The sequence below is a fragment of the Xyrauchen texanus genome, chromosome 46, assembly GCF_025860055.1.
Source record: "Xyrauchen texanus isolate HMW12.3.18 chromosome 46, RBS_HiC_50CHRs, whole genome shotgun sequence".
NCBI lineage: Eukaryota > Metazoa > Chordata > Actinopteri > Cypriniformes > Catostomidae > Xyrauchen > Xyrauchen texanus.
The window spans coordinates 23,703,058-23,729,169 of record NC_068321.1 but is presented as its reverse complement, the minus strand read 5'-3'; the positions used below and the strand labels follow the sequence as shown (position 1 = coordinate 23,729,169).

Sequence of the window (26,112 nt, the reverse complement as noted above, 5' to 3'; positions counted from 1 at the left end):
TGGCGCATACAGTTTGCGGAAATCTTTCAGAGAACTTCCACAACTTTGTAAAGAATCCCCTGATGTCTGCCATTGTATCGCAGGTTTTTATAATGATATTCTGAGATATAAACACACATTTTATCTTTGTTGCTCTGCCCCAGCTGGGAAACACAGCAGGGGTGTATTATGCTGCATTTGGAGTGGCATGCATTGCAGTAGAGTGCGTTTAAACAGGGGGTCTCAGTTGCCCTAAAAACTTGAAAAACTTTGTGTGAGCATGTTCCTCTTGGGTTGAGAAATGTATAAACAGGTGTTTTTAGAACTTTATTTTTTAGGAGACATTTTGAAAGCATGGTTCACCCAAAAATGAAGATTCTCTCATCATTTACTCCGCCTCATGCCATCCCAGATGTGTATGACTTACTTTCTTCTGCTGAACACAAACTAAGATTTTCAGAAGAATAGCTTGGCTCTGATGGTCCATACTGTGCAGGTGAATGGTGACCAGAACTTTGAAGCTCCAACATTCGTATAAAGAAGCATAAAAGTAATCCATACGACTCCAGTGATTTCATAAATGTCTTCTGAAGTGATGCAATCACTTTGGGAGAGAAACTGATCAATATTTAAATCCTTTTTTTTTTTTTGCTTTAAATCTCCACTTTCACTTTCTGAATGAGAAATCTTTTGGGAACTTAAAGGTTTGATTCACTAATTAACTAAGGATTAACTATATTAATATAGTCTGAGATATTTTATGGCCATTCTTGCTTCACACCAGCCGTTATTTAAAGCCTTCAGATCTTTTAAGACACCATTTTTGTTAGCTCTGTCGCCAATATGCCGCTCCCTCCATTCATATTAACTCAACAGCCTTTGAGTAAATACAAGAATATCCTTCATAATATTATTATAGCCATCTTTAAACAGTGATCTAATGAAAAATTATGTAATTAAACTGCGTTTCTGTTTGCACAATGCAAAAAAAATCTAATAAAATCATTATCTGGATCAGTATTTTTTGTATTGTTTTCTATGAAAAATATCTAATACTCAAATGCACTTTAGAAGCAATGCTGATTTCAAGGACTATATAATGTTCGATTGAATACTTTTCAGTAATCATACATTAATCTTATGCTTTTGGTCAACTATTTTGTCTTGTTTCAGTCATAAACCTCACTAAATATTATTGGATTTATGCTTGAAACAAGAAGAATACGAACTGTTACCTTTTATACAGTTTTGATTGTCTGTCAAAGAACAAATATATGAATTCAAACGATGTGGCACAGACTGAGTCTGGCTGATTGTTTGGGACTTTTTCAACTTTTGGGAGTTTATCAGCCTTGTGGAAAGTGGATCTTTTAACCCTGTCGCTTTTCCGTATGTGGGTCAGAAGATTTATAGGTTCAAATCAATCGGCAGCCATTTTTCATCCCCATAATTGGAAACTTTGCAGCAGGACGTGCCGGTTTAGATAAGTTTTGTCAGGACATTGTGCTCAACTCAGATTCGGTTTAGTTTACTGTATGTGTTTGAGCTGAAAATATCAGTTTGATTCACAGCAAGCGTTTCTGTGCCACTTACTGTCATTGAATCTGCATCAATTAATGTGGACTGAACAGTCCCCAGTATTTATAGCAAAACATAGTCAGTGCATGGAAATTTTGTATATCACTAATGTAGCAAATTGAATGTGCGCACTTAATTAGCCTTGTTTTATTACATTTTACAGTCTCAAGCACCTCATTTCTTTGTTGAGCCGCGAATGAGCCTTGTACCGGGGGTCACATTCTGAGGTCATGAGCATTGGTCACGGCTGATATTTATAAAGGCCTCTACGTCAGTGTGCTGATCCAACGCTGCCCTCATCCGTGCCCTGAAATCCATATTCATCAGCATATGAAAGGTTATAACTTGTCCTACATCAGCAGTTCTGCCGTCCGCTTAATTAGATCTTATATTGTATCAGAGCTTTTCTCTGAGAGTGCTCATACTGATTACATCCTGAAACCGTTCTTGGCAAACTAGCAGCGGCGGGTGCTTTTCAAGAGTGGAGAAACTGATATGCTAGCAACCAAACTTGGCGATGTATATTTCTAACATGCTTACAAGAACAGGCCTCACATCTAGCAAACTGTTTGCGCTTTGATTGCTCTCTAATGAACGTTGTGTTCGCCTCTGGTTGCACTGATACGTCTAATTAGGTATTGGTGTGAATAATTAAAACGGTGAAGCATGACCGACAGAAGTAATAAGTGCATTTAGTCAAAGCAATTAATACATTAAGCACCTGGAAAGATAATTTATCCTTTTTAGTATTTTATCATTCTTGCCCCCATAAGAATGGAACATTCTAGCTCTTTCCCGAAACGTAGTGATCTCTATGCATCATACCAATAGTGCTCCTTACGCTCTTCTAGGATAACAATGCCATACTCTTAAAAGACTGAAAAACTTAACTCAATATTAGCTTACACAAAAAATGGGTCAAATGGTATTTTTTTAACCCCCTAAGACCAGAGTGTGTCTGTTGTGTGCATTTCCACTTCCCTTTTTGATTTATAACTAGTGGCACTTAATAAATATGCACAAAAAAAATAAAAAATAGAGCAAAAATTGATGTCCACATATGTGATACAAGTGATAGCCAGTGCTGAAGCATTTTACCAATCAGAAATTAGCATAATTAATTCTGATACAAGTAATGTCCAGCATCGTCCAGTCACTGCCAGCCATGTTAAAATAAAATTATACATTATAAATTCTGAATCTATGTACTGATTATCATGTGTGCCAGCAGCCTGAAACTGAACTTTTGATTGGAAGTTTGGATTGAATGCACTTGGCTTCATAGGAAGGATGCTCCCTTGCTCCCTTGCTCCCTATTTAGTGAATGACTAAACCTCCAGTGTGTTGTCTGTCTGCACTGGTCTCAGAACAGTTCGAAATACACCTTATTTTCATCCTAACTCCAAATCCAAACTCTAAAAGCAAAACATTCACAGTAAATAGGCTTTCTAATGAAAACCTTGTGCTGTTGTACACATTAGAGTACGTTGCGTTTAGCAGTGTGGCGTTTCGGGATAAATCATTCTAATTTAAAAAATGGCATATCGGATGAAAGTAGAGACTCTAATCTCTCGACTCAAACAGGTTTCAATGTAAAACTTACTGTGGTTTTTTACCAGATGTAGTTTTGTTACCTTGTCTCCCAAAGACAAACTCCGCTGTGATCGGCACCATGTTGTTCAAAAGTTTCTCGTGCATCAAAAGTTTAACACTTTACTGACAGCACAGAGTCTCCTGAACTGAGATCAGTTGGTTTAAATGAAATTAAATGATGCGTTGCGTATAGCGAAGCTAAAATACAACGTCCACGCATGTTTACGCTGGGTCACAAGAGGATAAAATATAGAATTAATTCAATACTGACAAGAATGTATATACATTTCTCTTGCTCTTTCTACTGGTCTACTTTTTTTCTGCTGGTTTTAGAGGGGTTTAGGGCACTTGTCAGCTGGTCAAGCTGGGGAGACATGGTCAGCCATGTAGTGCGTACATTTTCAAAGAGTAGTATCGTCCAAGATTTAACACTAATATTTTTTTACTACACGGAAGCATTCGCCTTTTAATAGCTGACTGAAGTGATGTTTCAAACGCACATGATGCGTTGTCGCTAGCTTTAGCATGTTAGCCAAACTCAGTTCAACATTTAGCAAATAATGTGCATACTCACACAGCGTGGTGTGATGGCAATATCATACTATTTTGATATTTACCATAACTGTCTTAGTACACTGCTTACATTTAATACAAAAGACATTTCCCTGTCCATAGATTTCTTGTAAAAGCATTTGTGTGATTTCAGAAAACCCCTACTTAGATCTTTTGGGAGATGAAAACCTTATCCAAAAGTATCTCTGGTGGAAGCTAATGCTAACTTAGAAACACCATGTACTGTCTCCCCACAGCGCATTAAAATTTCATACACTTCACCCTATGCCCTTGCCACAAGGCTCTCTAACTTATTTACGCCACTGAATTCCCCTAAAAAAGGGTACTTAGACTGATTCTCTCCCTAACCAAGCTCCGTTATGGATTATACAGGTTTATAAAGGAGAAAATCACCTCAGTGAGAGAGGACAATTGAGGAGATTAGCTGAGCACTGTTATTTATCTGAATACTTTAAGCACACCTCTCTTACACACTCACTCTCTCTCTCTCTCTCTCTCTCTCTCTCTCTCTCTCTCTCTCTCTCTCTTTTCAGTGCTGTGGATGTTTAACAGACAGACAAACATGTTTTGCTTGAAGTAACCACCTTCCTGCTCTGTTATAGAGTATGTAAACATCTTAAGAATCTTTGTAGATGATTTTTGCTGCTTAACATCTCGCTCTAACAAGCAGAAATTGTTACATCAATCAAATTGTCAAAGCAATGCCCCCTACCTGTGAGAAGATGCATTATCATCTGTGTTCTGCTGAACAAACCTTCACTTTGGCACAGACTCCTAATGCAGTTTATCAGTCAGCATGAGTTCTGCTAATTCACCATTAACATCCGTAAACTAAAAGGAATTCACCAAAATATTTGGTCATTCAATCATCCTCATGTTTTTCCAAACTCTTATGATTATCATTTGTTCATTGAAACCAAAGTGATTTTTTAGAACAACCTGGTTGCTTTTTTTTTGCAGCATATTTCCAAATATTTTGCTGTTACCAACAACAAAGCCGTTGTGGTGTTATAAGTGTTGCCATAGAAACAAATAAGGTCCCAAGACGTGTACAGCTTCTAATAGAATCTCAGAGTTGCCGTCTTGTAATTACAGCAAATTTGACTCGACATGAAAGCACCATAAATGACTGAAGTTCAGGAATGAAACTCTACATTGCACAAGCTGACTGGTTCTTCGAACTTGTTATCTTATAGCCAATTGGCTCGCTCACATGTCAAATGTTAAGCCAATCGGCTTGCAAGGTGGAAGCTGATTGGTCAATATAGCACAACAGTGCCCGGCCACTATTTCAGCTGGGTTCTGGAAGCATTTCCCCCATTCATTCCTTCCATAGACTTTTTATAAAATCCTTCTTAAAAGAGTTGTAAGCCATTAACCAAACCAACAACCTCCACAGAGAAATATTCCGATATGTACAAATATATAAGTAGTTTAAGGGTGAAGGGAGGCCGTCTCTATTACGTCATTCACAGTGCATCATGGGAGTGGGCGGATGCTCCGAGGCATGTTTTCACAGGTTTTGTTGGCTGTGATTCTCTGATTGGTGGATCTTTCTCTGCTGTGCTATGGGTAATGTAGTTGTTGTTTACCATGAGTCCCGCTATCAAACACGATTTTTAAACAATGAAGTTGAAATAACGCGAACGGATGGCCTCAACTGAAGCATATACAATTGATGAACAACCTTGTAGCTCACAGTAGTTTTTTTTTTTTAAAGGTTTAGAAGTTATAGTCAAAAATCAATTAGTCTGTGGGATTATTACTTCTGGAACCAAACTGTTGTGCACTGGCAACATGGTTGCATGTCAATAATCAACTTGTGCACTCTCCCTTTGTCTAACATTTAAATTGCTCAGTTTTGCAGATAAGACAGTCTTGCTATAGTGCATTGCGAGAGCTTTTTTTTCTTTGAAACCCTCCTCCTCCCCAGTTTCACCTGTCTAGATCTGCTAGATGGGGCTTGTATGTTTGTCTAATTGTGCAGCACTATGTAGCAGATCTACTGCCAAGACCAATATCCTATCAGTATATCATACCCACATTAACATGCTAATCTTTCTGAGAATGATTGAAATGCCATTGGTTCCGCATGTCACATGAACAACAATCATTGAAATCAGTGACAAAAATTAGAGCATATTTGATTTGAGAGCTACAGCAATGGGGAAGAAAAAAGTGAGTATAAGGGGGGCCTGGATATCTCAGCGAGTATTGATGCTGACTACCACCCCTGGAGTCACTAGTTCGAATCCAGGGCATGCTGAGTGACTCCAGCTAGGTCTCTTAAGCAACCAAATTGGCCTGGTTGCTAGGTAGGGTAGAGTCACATGGGGTAACATCCTCATGGTCACTATAAGGTGATTCTCGCTCTCGGTGGGACACGTGGTGAGTTGTGCATGGATGCTATGGAGAATATCGTGTGCCTCCACGGTAACGCACTCAACCTGCCACTTGATAAGATGCGCGAATTGACGGTCTGAGACGCGGAGGCAACTGAGAATGGTCCTCCGCCACCTGGATTGAGGCGAGTCACTACGCTACCACGAGGACTTGGAGCGCACTGGGAATTGGGCATTCCAAATTGGGGAGAAAAGGGGAGAAAGCGAGTATAATTTCTTATCATCATGTAAAGCTATCGTATGGCTTCTGAAGACTTGGAAGATCAAGCAAAAGTCATATGGACTAATATGATATTTTTTATGGCTTTTTTTGTAATTTGTTTACATTATAATTAACTTATGCTAATTAACACCAGAGGAAATCTAGAGCTTTGTGTAGTATTTGAGAGAAGTCTCATTTTGGAATATTTTTCGGTGTTAGATATTGACATCCTCTCTCTCTCTCCATCACTCACTCGCCTCTTCATGGGTGTAGAGGTGCAGTGAAATTGACTTCACTCAGCGGAGCAGGACACAGATAGCGAGAGTCAATTCCTGCCAACGAACTCCATCCAGTTTCATTTTACGATTGAATCATCAGTTTCCATTTGGACCCGAATTGAAAATGAATGTTTGTGCAGCTTGGCCTTTGGATGCATCGGTCACCCCAAGCCAGAGTGGATGTATGATGATTTGTAAGCGGACCTTTTCAGAACCAGGGTTGGATGAGCTGTCTGATGGCCCAGGTGATGATCTGGGTGGTGTTTGTGTGTTCAGGGCAAGTGTAATTATAAGCAGAAGGTTGCAAAGATTTAAATGGTTTGGAATGAGAGCTGATGTCTGGCAGACAAGCGCGGATATCTGAGCTGGGCTTGAGCGTCGATAGCAAGTGTGAGAGATTCTAACTGTAGTGTGTCAGCTAAGCCAGGCTTTGATGTCACCCAAGCCCGTCTGAGCCCTTACAAAATGTTCTTTTACACATGATATGAATGGATAGTGTGTATTATCAAAACGGGCATACCGAGCTATTTATTCATGTGGGAAATTTGACCACTTTTTAAAGCATTGCCAACACAACAAAGGTAGTGAATGTCTCAGTTGGGCTTATTTTCTAAAATTTCATTTTTAAAAGTGGATTGAAATCTCTCTCATTTCATAGTCCTCCGGTACCTTGATCATTTTAGGTGGCTATATGATTGAAACAGGATTGTCATTGCTCTTTTGAAATGGAAGAGTTGTACTAAGTAGAAATATTCAACCATCCCCAATCCACCCAGACTGTTTATAAAACGAAATTCTAACCCTAATCCTAACTAACCGCATCCCTAAACCCAACTCTTAACCTTACCATTAAAGGGACGGTTCACTCCTAAATTAAAGCTGTCTTTCACTCACTCTTCACTCTATTTGTCATTTGCAAAACCATTTTTTTACTTTCTTTTTTCCGTTTAATACAAGATGGGATATTTTGAAGAACATTGTCACTGTTCTTTTTGACTGAGGCTAACATTCTGCCTAACATCATCTTTTGTGTTCCACGGAAGAAAGAAAGTTGTAAGAGTTTGGAACAATATGACAGTGTGTAAAATAGTGACAGAATTTCGATTTATTGTGTTTCAACTAATCCTCAAACCCACAACCATGATATGCTCTACCAGTCTAACTACATGAACCTGTTGTTTGCTCAAGGAAATAAAGATCACATGCTCTTATCTCTTAGAAGTATAAACATAGGGGCGTTCACACCGCTCCTGTGATCTGAATGGGTCTGGAACAGCGCTGCAAAGCTCTTGTCACGGTCTCCATTGAATTTCCACATGAGCGATTATCCTGATCCCCTCTTCATTTATTTTAATTTGCCTGTGCGCACAAGCGGTTTGCCATGACGACCAGCACAGTGGTGAGAGCCACTAGCAAACTGGCCTGAGGAATAAACTGTGGCAAAAATATGTGTGCGTGAGAGTCCATCTGGCTGTTTATTGTTCCGCTCAACACCGTTGCCAGCTGTGTTCCTGTATATACACACACACACACTCACACACTCGATATTGGGATTATCTCCAGCATGGTCTTCTGGCCAGCCTGAACTCCACAGGGACACTGTGTGTGTGTGTGTGTGTGTGGGGGGTAGACTCCCTGGACACAGCTGGCCAGGACTAAACAAGATTAAAAATGGAACGATGGAGAATTCCTCGCCAATCCCATTTGATTATACGTCTATCCTTTCCTTTATATGCCTCTCTCTCTCCCTCCATTTTCTCATTACCTTTCCACTTCTCTCTGTCAAACGATTGCTATCATTATAACACCACAGTGAAATCTATTACACACCTTATTGTCTCTAATGATGTAGCTTTGCATCTATAAAGTCAGTTGAAATGGAATGGCAGTTCCACTGTGGCTCTTTTTCATGTGGCCTTTTCTAACAGTTTTATTGACAGGAAATATGCAACATTGCCATAACATAGACAGGAAATGACTGGGAGTCATTAGCTTTACAGTACAATTAATGTCTCATCCTTTTACAGTTTGCTTTATGCCAATGTGTGTATATATATATATATATATATATATATACACATACACTCACTGAGCACTCTATTAGGAACAGTTTGGTGATGTGGTCTTCTGCTGTTGTAGCCCATCTGTCTCAAGGTTCGACATGTTGTGCATTCTGAGATGCTATTCTGCTCAGCACAATTGTACAGAGTGGTTATCTGAGTTACCGAAGCCTTTCTGTCAGCTCAAACCAGTCTGGCCATTCTCTGTTGACCTCTCATCAACAAGGCATTTATGTCCACAGAACTGCTGCTCACTGGATGCTTTTGGCACCATTCTGATTAAACTCTAGAGACTGTTGTATGTGAAAATCCCAGGAGATCAACAGTTACTGAAATAATCAAACCAGCCCATCTGGCACCAACAATCATGCCATGGTCCAAATCACTGAGATCACATTTTTTTCCCAATTCTGATGGTTGATGTTAACAATAAATACATTTATTTATTCATTTAGCTGCCGGCGAGAGGAAAATACGATCTCCTGCTAACATTGTGTTGATGGCAAGTTCAAAGCTATGAAAGGTGTTAAAAGGCACACGCTGATGTGTTGAAACTGCTAAGCGCACTTCTAGAAGACAACACTTGGCCGAGACACATGCAGAGTGCAGTCACAACTTGTCTTTGACCTTTAACCTTTACTTTGTGGATCACTGACAGTGACATGCAGCTGTTTAGCTAGTATACCAGGATCAAGAGCCTGTGCATGTTTGTAGTAATCACACAGCATAATATATCAAAGATTCACCCATTTTTTCCTAGTAACAATTATAATAGCAGGGTTATTTGTTCTTGTACTGTGACTAGAGCTGTTTTTAATGTGTTATAGTGTTTAATGCAGTGAATTGTCATGTGTAGAGGACAACACAGGAGGTGTTCTTCTCAATCTGGTTTCAGAGTCTCCTACAGCATGAAGTGTGCAGTGCTCCCGAGCTGTCAGTAAAACAGTCACTGGGTAACTGCTATACAAACAAAATTATCAGCTTGTAAAACTGCTGCTTAACACAGCCACCTAAACTCAGCTAATCCCTGTGGTCTCTACACACTAATGAGAGGCCATAAACAGAACAAAGAGAAGGAGAGCATTCAGAGAAGAAGAGTGTTTTGAGTTTTGTGAGTGTTTAGAGAATTGTTAGTGTTTTGAGTAATGTGTGTTTGGGGAGTGTTTTGTTTTTTGAGTATTGAACTTTTTGGGTATTGTTGTGTTTTGAGTTTTGCAAGGATTTTGAGGTTTGAGTATTGTTGTGTGTTTTGAATATACAGGATTATGAGAGTTTTGAGTATAGTGAGTGTTTTGAATATACAGGAATATGAGTGTTTTGAGTATAGGGTGTGTTTTGAATATAGAGGATTATGAGTGTTTTGAGTATAGTGTGTGTTTTGAATATAGAGGATTATGAGTGTTTTGAATATAGAGGATTATGAGTGTTTTGAGTATAGTGTGTTTTTTGAATATAGAGGATTATGAGTGTTTTGAGTATAGTGTGTGTTTTGAATATAGAGGATTATGAGTGTTTTGAGTATAGTGTGTGTTTTGAATGTAGAGGATTATGAGTGTTTTGAGTATAGTGTGTGTTTTGAATATAGAGGATTATGAGTGTTTTGAGTATAGTGTGTGTTTTGAATATAGAGGATTATGAGTGTTTTGAATATAGAGGATTATGAGTGTTTTGAATATAGAGGATTATGAGTGTTTTGAGTATAGTGAGTGTTTTGAATGTAGAGGATTATGAGTGTTTTGAGTATAGTGTGTGTTTTGAATATAGAGGATTATGAGTGTTTTGAGTATAGTGTGTGTTTTGAATATAGAGGATTATGAGTGTTTTGAATATAGAGGATTATGAGTGTTTTGAGTATAGTGAGTGTTTTGAATATAGAGGATTATGAGTGTTTTGAGTATAGTGAGTGTTTTGAATATACAGGATTATGAGTGTTTTGAGTATAGTGAGTGTTTTGAATATAGAGGATTATGAGTGTTTTGAGTATAGTGAGTGTTTTGAATATACAGGATTATGAGTGTTCTGAATATAGTGAGTGTTTTGAATATAGAGGATTATGAGTGTTTTGAGTATAGAGGATTATGAATGTTTTGAGTATAGTGAGTGTTTTGAATATAGAGGATTATGAGTGTTTTGAGTATAGTGAGTGTTTTGAATATACAGGATTATGAGTGTTCTGAATATAGTGAGTGTTTTGAATATACAGGATTATGAGTGTTCTGAATATAGTGAGTGTTTTGAATATAGAGGATTATGAGTGTTTTGAGTATAGAGGATTATGAATGTTTTGAGTATAGTGAGTGTTTTGAATATAGAGGATTATGAGTGTTTTGAGTATAGTGAGTGTTTTGAATATACAGGAATATGAGTGTTTTGAGTATAGGGTGTGTTTTGAATATAGAGGATTATGAGTGTTTTGAGTATAGTGTGTGTTTTGAATATAGAGGATTATGAGTGTTTTGAATATAGAGGATTATGAGTGTTTTGAGTATAGTGTGTTTTTTGAATATAGAGGATTATGAGTGTTTTGAGTATAGTGTGTGTTTTGAATATAGAGGATTATGAGTGTTTTGAGTATAGTGTGTGTTTTGAATATAGAGGATTATGAGTGTTTTGAGTATAGTGTGTGTTTTGAATATAGAGGATTATGAGTGTTTTGAGTATAGTGTGTGTTTTGAATATAGAGGATTATGAGTGTTTTGAATATAGAGGATTATGAGTGTTTTGAATATAGAGGATTATGAGTGTTTTGAGTATAGTGAGTGTTTTGAATGTAGAGGATTATGAGTGTTTTGAGTATAGTGTGTGTTTTGAATATAGAGGATTATGAGTGTTTTGAGTATAGTGTGTGTTTTGAATATAGAGGATTATGAGTGTTTTGAATATAGAGGATTATGAGTGTTTTGAGTATAGTGAGTGTTTTGAATATAGAGGATTATGAGTGTTTTGAGTATAGTGAGTGTTTTGAATGTACAGGATTATGAGTGTTTTGAGTATAGTGAGTGTTTTGAATATAGAGGATTATGAGTGTTTTGAGTATAGTGAGTGTTTTGAATATACAGGATTATGAGTGTTCTGAATATAGTGAGTGTTTTGAATATAGAGGATTATGAGTGTTTTGAGTATAGTGAGTGTTTTGAATATACAGGATTATGAGTGTTCTGAATATAGTGAGTGTTTTGAATATACAGGATTATGAGTGTTCTGAATATAGTGAGTGTTTTGAATATAGAGGATTATGAGTGTTTTGAGTATAGAGGATTATGAATGTTTTGAGTATAGTGAGTGTTTTGAATATAGAGGATTATGAGTGTTTTGAGTATAGTGAGTGTTTTGAATATACAGGATTATGAGTGTTTTGAGTATAGTGAGTGTTTTGAATATAGAGGATTATGAGTGTTCTGAATATAGTGAGTGTTTTGAATATAGAGGATTATGAGTGTTTTGAATATAGAGGATTATGAATGTTTTGAGTATAGTGAGTGTTTTGAATATAGAGGATTATGAGTGTTTTGAGTATAGTGAGTGTTTTGAATATACAGGATTATGAGTGTTCTGAGTATAGTGAGTGTTTTGAATATACAGGATTATGAGTGTTTTGAGTATAGTGAGTGTTTTGAATATACAGGATTATGAGTGTTTTGAGTATAGTGAGTGTTTTGAATATACAGGATTATGAGTGTTTTGAGTATAGTGAGTGTTTTGAATATACAGGATTATGAGTGTTCTGAGTATAGTGAGTGTTTTGAATATACAGGATTATGAGTGTTTTGAGTATAGTGAGTGTTTTGAATATACAGGATTATGAGTGTTTTGAGTATAGTGAGTGTTTTGAATATACAGGATTATGAGTGTTTTGAGTATAGTGAGTGTTTTGAATATACAGGATTATGAGTGTTCTGAGTATAGTGAGTGTTTTGAATATAGAGGATTATGAGTGTTTTGAGTATAGTGAGTGTTTTGAATATAGAGGATTATGAGTGTTTTGAGTATAGTGTGTGTTTTGAATATAGAGGATCATGAATGTTTTGAGTATTGTGAGTGTGTTGAGGTTTGAGTACTGTTGTGTGTTTTGCGTATTTTGTGTGTTTTGAATATAGAGGATTATGAGTATTGTGTGTGTTTGAATATATAGGATCATGAGTGTTTGGAGTATTGTGAGAGTTTGTAAGAATTGATTGTGTTTTCAGTAATGTGTGCTAAGAGAGTGGTAATGGAGGTTTTTAGTCACAGTTAAAATAACTGAAGCTATATGGTTAGCACACATACACATTGAACTGTGCTGCTCATATGGGAGGCACAGACTGGAATCTGGCCTATGTCATGTCCAAATCCCATTTCCCAAAACTTCCTGTTCTTTCTCTACTGTGCTGTCAATAAACCCCCCTGTTGTCCAAGACCCCAAATGAAGATTAGCATGTATGGCCACTTGGGACATAAAGGCTCTGGTTTCAAGAGAGTTTGTGGCTGATTAGCTCCACAGAGACAGGTCTGACCTTTTCTGAAGATCAACACACACGTATGCGCTTTAACACGACAGCGTTTTGCAGACATCCCTCTCTACAAAATGTCACCACACTAAATGAGCAGAGTCACTAGCCAGTCCACCCGCCATCCAACGCAGTCATTCACTAGCAGATGAGTTGGGTCATTTCTGTTATCTCAGCTCTTCTGAAAGTCTTAGGCCAAAAAGCACAAACTCAATCAAAAGCTCCACAACACAGAGGTCAGATTTTAAGTGTTTTAACATCATTGTTTTAAGTATTGAGCAGTGTGAGTGTTTTATTTGCCCACCGTCCTGCGCAGTTGTTTGCGAGCAGCTGCACAGGGTCATTTTTGTCCCCTCAGCACTTCTAAAAGTCTCCGTCCGAAAAGCACAAACTCAAACAAATGCTCCACAACACAAAGGGGTCAGATATAACTTGTGAAAGCTGCAATACTGCAAGGGTTTCCTCTTATACTAAGGTGATTGTTGCGTTTTTTGCACAGGCAAGCAATTCTTGCACACGTTTATCTCTTACACACCTGGTTCAGTCCTCACTGCAGGTGTCATGAGGACAGTGGCTACTGGACACACCTGACCCCTCCTGTCATTTTATGGTCATCTTCCCCAAAAATAGAGCTTCTGTTTCCATCAGCACAGCTAAAGCAGTCAGCACGAATCCAAACAGACTTGACAGCTAATCCTTAATTATATTTCTCGCCTGCGTTTGGTGCTGGTGGGACTCGTATCACATTAGTAATGCTTTAGCTATTGTCCTATCCCTCTATTTCTGTCCATCTCGCTGTTGATCTTGTGGGCGATAGTACAGACTGACTCCTAGACGTGTTGGATAATTAGGTTCTGAAATCAGGGAGATGATCAGGGAGCTGTCATTCAAGGCAGGCAGACAGAGGCGACTCAGGCAGAGGGACTCCAGCGTGGGCTGATATACTGGCTCTTATGAGTTAGGCTACATCCAGCCCTCGGTCAACAGCATTTGACAAGATGATTTTCCCTTTAATATTTACATAAGCAGTGTAGAACTTTGTGAAACTCTCTGCTGACCTGCTACTAGCTTATGTGTTATGTGTTTGAAAACCTGCTATCTGTTCCAAATATGTCTTTTTGCGAATTTGGGAAGCTTCTAGAACATTTAATCTGCAGTGTCTCAGGTGAAACACATGTGTGCTCTTGCCTAGAACTGGTGTTTTGTTCCTTCTCCTGACTGTGGATTATCTCTGTCTGGCAATAATAAACCTACGCTAATAGACCTTATTCATGCTAGCGCCATCTTTGACATCAAGGCTGTGAGGGATAGACTTACCATCTCTTCAATGGGCTGTACTGCAGTTTAAAGTGTTTTTGGATCGTTCCGTGGACAAAACATTAATCAAATATCTGTCCAAGGACATTCAGTATGCAAAGAACTCCAGACAACATGAGTTGTGGAAAATCAGATGTGATTTAGGAGCTTTATACCATTTGTGCCATTGAAGAGATGGTAAGTCATTGATCCCTCACAATTGGCTAATAAATAGCTTCAGATGAAGTGTCAAAAGAAAAGCTTCAGATGAAGTGTCAAAATAAAGAGGAAATAAATATATATATATTACTTTTAAATAAAATAAAAAATCAAATCCTCAAAATAAATATGACAATTCAGTATTATTTTAATAATAAACTTGACTGGATCCCACATTAATAATTTAGTATCATGTAATATTTAACTGGATTTTCAAAACATAAGTGGAGTAGTTTTTGGACACCTTGTTCATTCACAAATAAAATGTTTTAGTAAAAATATTAGGTAGGTAATGCTTTTTATTAAAGGATTAGTTCACCCTAAAATGAAAATGAATTCATTGTGTACTCATGTAAATTGTGAAAACATTTTGTTCTCAATGATGTGGTACAATGGCAGTTTATGGTGACCACCTCTTCAAGCTTCAAAAGAAAGCAAATGTATAATTCAAAAGTCTAATAAATTATTCCATGAGACTCATGATTGTAATGAAAGCATATGATAAGGTTGGATGAGAAACAAACCAAAATAGAATATATTATTTAGTGAAAATATTCACTGACCGTTAATCTCCTGTGCGCGTTCATGACTGGACACGAGAGCAACAGTTCACGCAGCCCCCTCCCGACATTGGGGCATTCAAACGGAAACTAGTTTTGTTTATCTAAAAGCAGGTCCTCCACCGCAATAGTGACAAAAGAACACAACACAGCTGCACACAAAACAGAGAACAGAACTTACATGTCTGAAGAGTTGGTAATCGAAGAATTGATGCATTTCTATGCCCAGCCTTATTTCTAATTTTTTTTTGGACCGTGCCGATTCACAGTGGACGGATTTATCTGCGCGATGCCAAAAATAGAAAACAAACGATCGATAGAATTTACCGTCGCTTGTCACTGATGGTTAGGACAAAAACTCTGATTAACATAGAAACATGCCTTTTTTTTATATGTTTTTTACAGTCAGGTTAGGATACGGTGTGACTGTGGCATTTGATTTCCGAGTACTCCGTTCCAAAAAATTCAATCTGGGCATAGAAATGCATAAATTCTTTGACTACAAACTTTTCAGACATGTTTAGTAAGGTCCGTTCCCTGGTTTTTGTGCAGCTGTGTTGTGTTCTATTGTCGCTATTGCTGTGGAGAACCTGTTTTTAGGTTAACAAAAAGTTTAAATATAAGTGCATATCAATGACAATGACTAGATCTCACTTTCCATTGTGTTAATTTTGTGCAAAACTGTGAGGAAACATGGCTTTTTTATTTTTTTAAATAGATTGTATTTAATGCCTTTAAAATATTGAATATACTTGGCTGTTTGCATGAAATTATGATTCCTCTGGTTAAAAATATAAAAAGATATATATAGAATATTGTCAATAAGCTGGAAAAATATCAATAAAAATTGAGGCCATATCACCCAGCCCTATTTTGAGGTCATGGAAATCTATTTTAGTTTTAGTTTTGTATGTATTTTAATTTAATTTAACAAATACATTTGAATTTGGTTTTCATTAATAAAATAATACTTCCTTGATGGAAAACTGATTTGGCGCTGGGCCCAGATGGATTGAGCTGCAGTTGCGCTGAGCTGTTTGGTGTTGAGACCTGCTGCGCCATTACCGCTATGCTGAGCTGCAGCACTTTGATGCTGCGCAAATTTCTGGATTAGCAGCGGGATTAACAGCGCGTGCAATGGATAAAGAGCCTGTTGCGCTGGGACAGGAGTCTGGATCCTCACACGATGACCTATAACCACACATCTGAGGGAATTTGTATGGCACCAGATGGTTTTTGCGCTGGATGTGAGCGATTTGCATGCATAAGCAAATTAATCTTTGAAGTTACGTAGCGTACAAAGAGACAGATGAACAGGAATTCGGTCACTCTTTTCAGAGTTTAAAAAGCTTTTTCTCTTGAAGTTATCTGTGAATAATTTTCCCTCTGCATGTTTTAATAAAAAGGTTTTTGTCTTTCATCATGCTTCAACAAGAGTGTGTGATAGCTTGTTTGAGTCTTTTATTTTTCCTTCCTTCAGCCAAGACACTTTGCCCCAGATATCTTTTATAAGACCTGTGTTGCGAAGGCATGTTGAATCCTGTGATAACATTCTGGAAAATAAAATGTCATTGGCTCTTGATTGGAGTGTGACTGGTGCTTGTCTGTGCAATACTCTGCCATCATGCTAGGGTGTTCTGGGCTAGGTCACTGCTAAATGGTTAGTTAGGTGTTCAGGATCGTTGTTAGTGTGTTGCTGTGCGGATTAGGGTATTCTGAGTGATTGTCAGGGTATTGCTGTGCAGTTGCTAGAGTATTTGGGGTAGTTGCTAGGTCACTGCTAAGTGGTTGCTAAGGTGTTTTAAGTGGTAGTTATTGTGTTGCCATGCAGCTGCTACGGTGTTCTGAGTGTTAACATATTGCTATGTGGTTGCTAGGGTGTTACGAGTGGTTGTTAGCATGTTACTTTGCAGTTGATATTGTGTTCTGAGTGGTATCATATTGCTATGTGGTTGCTAGGGTGTTCTCAATAGTCATAAGCATGTTGCTATGTGGTCGCTAGGGTATTCTGAGTGGTTGTCAGTGCATAGCTGTGCAGTCGTTAGGGTATTGGGTGGTTGCTTGGTCGCTGTTTTGTGGTTGATAAGGTGTGCTTTATGGCAGTTAGTGTGCTGCCATGCAGTTGCTAGAGTATTCTGAAATGTTTTTAGTGTGTTCCTTTGCAGTTGCTAGGGTGTTCTGAGTGTTATCATATTGCTATATGGTTGCTAGGGTGTTCTTAGTGTTATCATATTGCTATGTGGTTGCTTGGGTATTGGGGTGGTTGCTAGGTCGCTGCTATGTGGTTGCTAAGTTGTTCTGAGCGTTGTTGTTTTTTGCATGTTGCTATTAGGTAGCAAGAATGTTGTGAGCAGTTGTTAGCTTCTTGCTATGCGGTTTAGAATTCTGAGTGGTTGTCAGTGCGTTACTTTGGAGTTGCTAAGTCTCTGCTACGTAGTTGTCTGAGTGGTTGTTAGTGTGTTTCCATTCTTTTTCTAGGGTGTGCTGAATGGTCAGCATGCTGTTATGTGGTTTGCCACAGTGTTCTAAGCTATTGTTAGCGTGTTGTTATGTGGTTACTAGGGTGTTCTAAGTGGTTGTTTGCATGTTGTTAACTTGTTGCTAGGGTGTTCTGAGAGGTTGTTCATGCATTACTTTGTGTTTGAAAATGTTTTCTTAGTAGTTATTAGCACCTTGCTATGTGGTTGCAAAGGTGTCCTGAGTGGTTGTTATAGTGTTGCTATATGCTAGGCTGTTGAGTGGTAATTAGTGTGTTCCTACGCTATGTGGTTGCTAGGGTGTTCCTTAGTGGTTGTTAATGCATTGCTGTGTAAATGCTGGGGTGTTCCTGGTGGTTTCTTTTTGTCTCAATTCAAAATAGCCCACTCTCAAGGGTTTTTTTTATAGTCTAGTCTCTAGATTTGACTTGGTTGCCTCCTATGGGATTTTTTCACCCATTTTATTGTCCACCAGGTGAAAAATAGCTTGGAAGAGTAACAGAACATCTCTTCTTAACAAGCCATGTGATTTGATGACTAACATACCAAAGTTGAATTCTCTAAGTATGACCAACCATAATAGTGATGCTTGTCATAACAAGCACTACTAATTTACCTCACCTTAATACTCGCTTAACCATGTAATTCAATACCCCACAAATTAGCGTCCAAACTCTGCATTTTGTCATTGTCCTTAATTAAGACAGACGGCTAAGGTTCAAAAGGCTTTCTCTCCGCACTGGCTGTTATAACAGAATTAATGGACACAAGCCAGTGTGTCTTGACCTTCTGTCCTACATTACCAACACACATGTCAGCGTAATTGGATCACTGAAGATATATGTGTGATTGTTAAGCGAAGTCGCTGTCACTGATCTATATGTCCACGTCCCATTTCTTTTGTGTCCATGAGTTTACTATTGAGTTAGAGCTGCTGAAATGTCCTTTCAGGTCCAATGCTGTCACTAAATACATTCATCTGTCTTCCTAGATTAGAGGTTAAATATTATATGATTCAATTCAAGCACTTGGAGGCAACGGCACTGGGACGGTCTGGTTTAGGAACAGCTATCCTAATCAGAATGGCAAGATAAATCCCAGCATCTCAGAGAAAAAATGTATTGCTCAGATGTTGCCCTTTCATTGCTTAGGGGAGTTTTTTTAAGTATTACCTTAAATGCCTAAGATGGTCTGCTGGTTTTAGCTGGTTTACGTAGTCTGAGCAGGCTAGGAGACCACTGAAGACCAGCAAACCAGCTTAAGACGGGTTTTTTTTTAGCAGGGATAGCTCAGATCGTTTGGTTTTTGGAGAGTTTGATGAGAATCGTTTGACTTCGTATACATTTTTGATTGCAGATTTTGGCATCTTGGCAAAGTTCAAGGCATTGTTGAGATCTCTTCTGAAACTATACAGGAGACTCGTGAGATTACTGGGGTCTTTTTCTCAGGAGAAACATCTGAGAAGCATAAAAGTCTACTATGGCTCTCCATTTAATCTCATTGCTATCTAGGAGAAACAATTGGCTTATTAAAGACCTTTCCAATGACATCAGTCACATTTAAAGACACAAATGTATGGTCTTTGCAACCTGCTATCTATATGTGAGTTCAAAATAAAATACTGTTGCAACAAGTCAGAGAAGACCAAAAACGTCCTGAGGTAACTGTAAAAAGAATGCCAAACAGCTTCCTGAAAGGAGGGCGGGCCATGCAAACCAATTTAAGAGAGAATTGTTTAAGGGTATGAATTAAAAAGGGTAGCTACTTTTACGTGAAGAAATTGAATTTGTAATAAATGAGTTTCGTGATCAGCAGGGAGACAGAAAAAAGGCAAAGATTGCCAATAGAAGGGCAGCGGTTTTTATGTAAATGAATAAGAGAGCCGAAATTAACTCAACCCTCAGGGCGAGTGCGTTATCATTTCACTGCGTCGATGGAACTCCAGGGAATGGCAGGTTAACATCATAAAACAGCACCCCAGGTTGGAGCTTCGTCAGGGTTTTTAATTTGAAGAAAGTCTTTGAGAGAGGGATAAAAAATTTAGCAACACAGCCAAGCCCATCTGTATTGACCTTTACCTTTGTTTGCAACTATTGAGGCCAAAAAAGGCACTTGTGTATGTGTGTCAGTTGCAGCTCAACAAAAACTGTTAGGAAGTTTAGGCGGTACATATCAATGGGCGCATACATTATTTGGTACTTGCTAGTTGCTTGTAGCTGTTATTAAAGGGAGGGACATTTTCAGTCTAGGGAGCATATGATTGGACAAAATTCTGTATTGTGCAAGATGAGTTATCAGATTCTTTGCCAAGCATGTATACATGTTAATATAGGGTAGGGGTGGGCAATTATTTTGGTACATGGCCACATCTGACTTTAAGTAGTGCATAGGGTGCCACATTGTACTCATTTTGAGATACATTGTTCTGCATTGATTTGGATCTAGTATCTTTTAGATACTTTTCTATCTGGCATAAAGAAATGGTGGTGGTGGTGGTGTAGTGGTCTAAACCACAGTACTGGTAAACTGGTAATCAGAAGGTCATTGGTTCGATCCCCACAGCCACCACCATTGTGTCCTTGAGCAAGGCACTTAACTCCAGGTTGCTCCAGGGGGATTGTCCCTGTAAGAAGGGCTCTGTAAGTCGCTTTGGATAAAAGCGTCTGCCAAATGCGTAAATGTAAATGAATAAAGGCTGAGCGTAATAATACATTATTTAAATGGTAATTTAAATGACTGAAAATTCAGCTTTGAGGTTTACGCACTTTTTAATTTCACCTTCCTGTGTCTTTTTTTTGTCGTTGACAGAAATGGCAGGCTGGTTATCGGTGGTCCTACTGGTGCTACACGTGACCTTCACTTTCTCCGAGGAGCACATACTAGAGTTTTCCACAGATACACCCATCAATAACGTGGTGCAGGACCCTTACACGGGTCGTGTTTACCTGGGTGCGGTCAATGCTATTTATCAGTTGGACTCTTCACTAAACCTGGAGGCCAGGGCTGAAACGGGGCCAAAGAGGGATGCTAAGGGTTGTACACCACCCGTGTCTACTTGTCAGGACCTTAAAGACACTAATAACACCAATAAACTCTTGCTGGTTCATTCGGCTAATGGATCATTGATAGTTTGTGGGAGTTTATACCGAGGAATCTGCTCTCTGCTAAACCTCACCAACGTCAAAGAACAGATATACTACAGCGACAGTAAAGGCGAGCGGACCTACGCCGCTAGCATCGAGGAACACGTTTCAGTGGTTGGTGTCATGGCCACGCTTGAAATCGATGATAAACCATTCAGCGTCTTTTTGGTCGGGAAGGGCTATGGAAGCATGGACAGCTCAAAACTCATCAGCACCAGAATCGTGCAGAATTATCGCGAATGGGTTGTGTTCGAAAGCATAATTGAGGCGTCAACTGTCCAAGCCGTCCCGTTTCTACCCAAGTACCTTCACGATTTCCGTTTCGCGTTCAAAAACGACGAGTACATTTACTTTGTCTTTTCGCGCACTCTTGGCGGAACGGACAATAAAAACTTTACTTTCGTTTCTCGTCTCTGTGAGAACGACAATCACTATTATTCGTACACGGAACTTCAGCTCAACTGTGGCCTGAAAAATCGTTACCATAAAGTCCAGGCCGCTTACCTCAACGAGCCCGGGAAAGAGCTGGCCCACGCCATGTCCAACTCAGGAGAGTACGGAAATGTTCTGGCCTGGGATAAAGTCTTGTTTTTGGTCGCTAGCTCAGAGGAAGGGGGTACAGATTCGGCTCTTTGTATGTACCCCCTTAAAAACATCAACCAGAAACTATTGGCCATCGTTACCGCTTGTTACACGAACAACGGCAAGATTGACGGCAAATTAGTTGTGGACAGTCCTTACACGTCCAACACCAACGATCCATGTGTTAAACATGGCGTAAGTAGCAGCCTCTCTTAACATTGATCAGTGCCTTTTGGGAAAGGACTTGTGTCATTGTTCTTTCACTTCAATCAATCTTTCCTTATTCAAATTTTGTTTTCTTGAACATTGTTAAAACAAGATGCATTTATGCATGTCTTGTTTAAAAGAACCAGCTCTTTTCCAATGGGGTTAGAAAAATAAATTGATTTCAATGGGAAAACAAGCTTATTTTACTTTCCCCATTGCCAAATAATTGTATTCTTATTTTTAGGATAAACGTCAAGATTTCTTATTAGATTTCTCTTAAAACAAGTGATAATAGCTTATGCCATTTTGCTTCTCACGTAAACTTATCTTGGTTGCAATGCTGGAGAGAAAAGACAATAAAACCACTTGAATATTAATGATGTTTATATCATTTTTACTGGAAAACATTTCTTTTTTAAATGTTGTTACCCTGCAGAAAGACATTGTGTACCAATATAAGTGTGGAGCCGATTTTCTCCCGTCTCCATTGGCCAGCCGGCAGGAGTTTGCCTTGAGGGCCAGTCCTGTCTTCATCAGGCAGAACCTGTTGACCGCAGTGGCTGTAGCTGTGGAGAATGACCACACCATTGCGTTTCTGGGACACAACGCAGGAGAGGTGATCAAGGTAAGATCAGTTGTGCTAAATGCTAAAAACTGTGTGCTATAACCCATAGCATTGAGGTTTTATCACGTTGGCATGTGGGAAGGTTGAAGACTTCGATGTTTATTAGTAACAGTGTGGAGGAGCTCCTTTAAAATTCATAAGCTACTCATAATTTAAAGTATTTAAACTACAGTCAAGCTACTCATTTAGAACAGTAGTTAGCTGCACTAGACGCTTCTTTGTATGCTTCTAGACGCATGTAATGTGTTTTATATAACAAGAACTGAGTTTCGATGGATCTTAGCTCTTAAGAATGTTCCCTATGTGTGACGTTGCGAAAAAATTTTTGATATGCATTTCCCAAAACTACACTTACCACGAGTGTTACCAAGGCGACACACGTTGTAGTTTGTATGTGAAGTGATGAAATGTGACCATATAGTGTTGCTCATCGTTATAGCTTTGTGAGTAATTTCATATATAATTTAAATTAACTTGTATTCACATATTAACCACTACACCTCTCTTTCCACTGCCTCTCACCGAGAGCCCTCAAAAAACGCCAGATATTTGCCCCATTAAAATTAAATGTATTAACCTCTTCAACTCTGGGGCATTTTTGGGCTACCGCCTGCAATTTTTCACACTCAAATTTAAAAACTCACCATTTACACACACTGTGGGCTAATTCTCAAAAATTGGTCTAATTTGTTCACAAACCCCCTCAAATAATTCATAAATAATACTGTTTGCTTACAATCTTTTGATGAATAGATTGCATATTGTAAGCGAATAATTCTGGTTCTGTTTGCTCCACCTCCCTCCAAAAGTCTTATTTTGTTCTAAATTGCCACAAAATGCCGATCTGAAATGTAGATGGCGCTCTAACACATTTTAGCCCTAGTAGATGTGCTCGTCCATAGACATTCAGTCTAATTTTCAGTTCATGCACCACACCCACTGTTTTATCTAATATCTTGGCCTCTGAGTGGACTATAAACTCAATCTTGGTGTCATGAAATAAAGCTGAAATATTCCCCTTTGTGGTGCTATAACTGTTTATCCCCAATAGTCAATAACATGTGTTTCAGATGATTTGTTTAACATGCTTGTCCTACTGGACATATATTTTGTTTTGGACTTCAGGGGCCGGTTGCATAAAACTGTTCTAGACTAGTCTTACTAGTTAGTCATCTAAAATGTTGGTCTTAATTTTTTCAGTCAGTTGCATAAAAACTTAATTAAATACCAAAATGTAAGACAGCACACCGCAGGCTAACTTTTGTTTACATTCCATTTTGCCATTGAAAATAACTGTCAGCTGAGCCAGTGGGGGCTGAAAGGGGCTTGAGTTGAGACTTGGTTGAAGACTTTGACTTCAAAAATGGTAACAAAATGTTGTGTTTTTAATTATTTGGGTTAAATCACCAAATGTGTATATTAAAATACATTTTGAAGCACTGTAGTCCTCTAATAAGCAAATATTCTCAGAGAATAAAAAATGTATTGAGCGTCCACTGTCGGCCATTTTTTTTAAGCTGTTCAGTGTCTTATTTTTCCCACAATGCAATGCTGTCTTACTAAAGACAACTGTGAGCTTGTTTTATGCAACAGGCTTTCTATGGCGTGTTTAGCTAGTCAAACTAATTGTTAGATTCAGTCTTAAGTTAATGGCTATATTTATGCAACCGGCCCCAGAGCAGTATTTGTCTGGCTCGAATAGCAATATTTGACAATGTAAATTTTTTAAGGAATGTCTTTCGGATAGGGTGACAGGATTAAACATGTACAGTAAATGTCAAAAACGCAGTGATTAACAGCAGCATTTAATGAAATATTTTGCTATAAAAAATATGCAAAATGACGCACAGCGACTTCTGCGCAGAGAATCAATAATTTTTTAACCGGTGCAAATAAACTGATTAATATCAATGAATAGAAATTTCCAACGCTACATATGAGAAAGAGGACAGTTAAAAGCATGTGTAATTACTGCCTTAGTTTGTGTGACTGTAAAGCTGTGTCCTGCACTGCTACTTGTTGAAAAAACTAGCTTGTTATTGGAAAAGCTACTCTATTCTGAAAACAGCTGTAACTGCTACTATCTACTATATGCTACTGAAATGTAGACCTAAATTAGTTACATAAGAACAACAACACAGAATGCGTTTTGAATGTAAAGATAAATAGGGAAAGCAACTCTTTATCTAACTTTTCAAATAAAAATAGTCAAAAATGGACATTCCTGTAGGAGGGCGAAAGGAAAGAGCGTTTGGCCTTGTTAAAGAAATTGAGGATATGTATATCTCCAGAAATTTGAGACAACCAATTAGTGGACCTGCTAGCTATCTGATGTCACACACCTGATTTAGCATGCACGTCACAATGCTGCAGTTTAGGGTTTGGCAGGTACGGGAATTGGAGGCTGAAATCAGTGAATTTCTGTCAGAGAGATGAAAAAGAAAGAGATATCACTGTCACTGAAGCTCCTCGCTACCCCAGTCAACTAAACAGGTTAGACGTTATATCAGGGATAATGAAGCGCTCTTCACGACTTGAATTCAATTCTTATGTCCTGAAAATGCTTTGTTTTTGGTTAGAACTGATTATTTGTTGAATAGACAGATGAAATTGAGGGAAAGATGGATAAAACCCAAGCTCAAATGAGGTTTTGTGAGTTTGGTACAAAAGGAGCCAGTTATAGATTTTGTGGCCATTATGTGGCTTGTGGGTGAATGTCACAAAACCTGTCAGGAATATGTCCAGCACAGTATTTATACATTATAGGACTTAAGATTTTGTTTTATTGTTACTGTAATGCACATTTTAGAGTAATTTCTTATATACCTCATAATTCCTATTATTATTATTATTATTATTATTATCATTATTATTACAGTACCTATAATGATTCACATTACAGTAATGAGCCTAAAATGTTTTCTATTGTCATTAAAATAATATTATAATTTAAAAATTCTCATTGCTATACTAAATACTAAAATTCGCATTACTGTAATGTGAATAAAGATATACTATTCTGATTGTATTAAATTCTAAATGTATTTATACATCATATGACTTTGTACACTATGTAATGTATGTTATGGAAGGGCAAATTACTAAATAATGAAATAATTAAAAAAATATTAAAATAATAAAATAAATCATTAAATAAAATTAATTAAATGCTTCATTAAATAAATAATTATATATTTAAATAAATATTTAAATACATAGCTAATTAATTCAATTTATATATTTGAATAAATTATCAAATGCATAGTGAATTAATTAAATGCATTATTCAATAAATAATTACATATTAAAAATAAATAATCAAATATTTAAATAAATAGCTAATTAATTCAATGCATCATTAAATAAATATTTATATATTTGAATAAATTATCAAATGAATTAATTAAATGCATCATTAAAGAAATAATTGCATATTAAAAATAAATAATAAAATGTTTAAATACATAGTTAATTAATTAAATGCATCATTAAATAAATATTTATATATTTGAATATCAAATGTATAGTGAATTAATTAAATGCATCAAAGAAATAATTACATATTAAAAATAAATAATTAAATACAAAGTTTATTAATTAAATCAGTACATAAAATCTGCAATGTATTTCATTTTAGCACTATCTTTTAATCAGTTTAATTTAAACCATAGCTGTTTAAGGGCATTTAAGAGCTTGCTTTGGGAACTTTTTCCTTTAAGCAAGAGCATCACTGACATGCCAGTCAAAGCAGGTGGGTGTAATCAGCACTCCTTTGAGCAAAAGAAGAAACAGAGCATGCTAAAATATGAATGAAGCGGCTGTAAGATCTACTCAGAACTGCAGCGAATCAA

At 37.7% G+C, this 26,112-nt stretch overlaps 1 protein-coding gene across 2 annotated transcripts in view; it reads left to right on the top strand.

The window, feature by feature from the left end:
- LOC127638078 (plexin-B2-like) overlaps positions 1-26,112 on the top strand; it is a 186,059-nt gene that overhangs the window by 113,349 nt on the left and 46,598 nt on the right. The window contains exons 3-4 of one of the 2 annotated variants that reach the window (XM_052119415.1): positions 20,513-21,624; positions 22,073-22,261. In XM_052119415.1, coding sequence (XP_051975375.1) covers positions 20,515-21,624; positions 22,073-22,261 — 1,299 coding nt within the window. In that variant the 5' untranslated portion in view covers positions 20,513-20,514. Of the gene's footprint in view, positions 1-20,500; positions 21,625-22,072; positions 22,262-26,112 lie in introns of those variants that run through there. The other variant, XM_052119416.1, reaches the window with a different exon arrangement.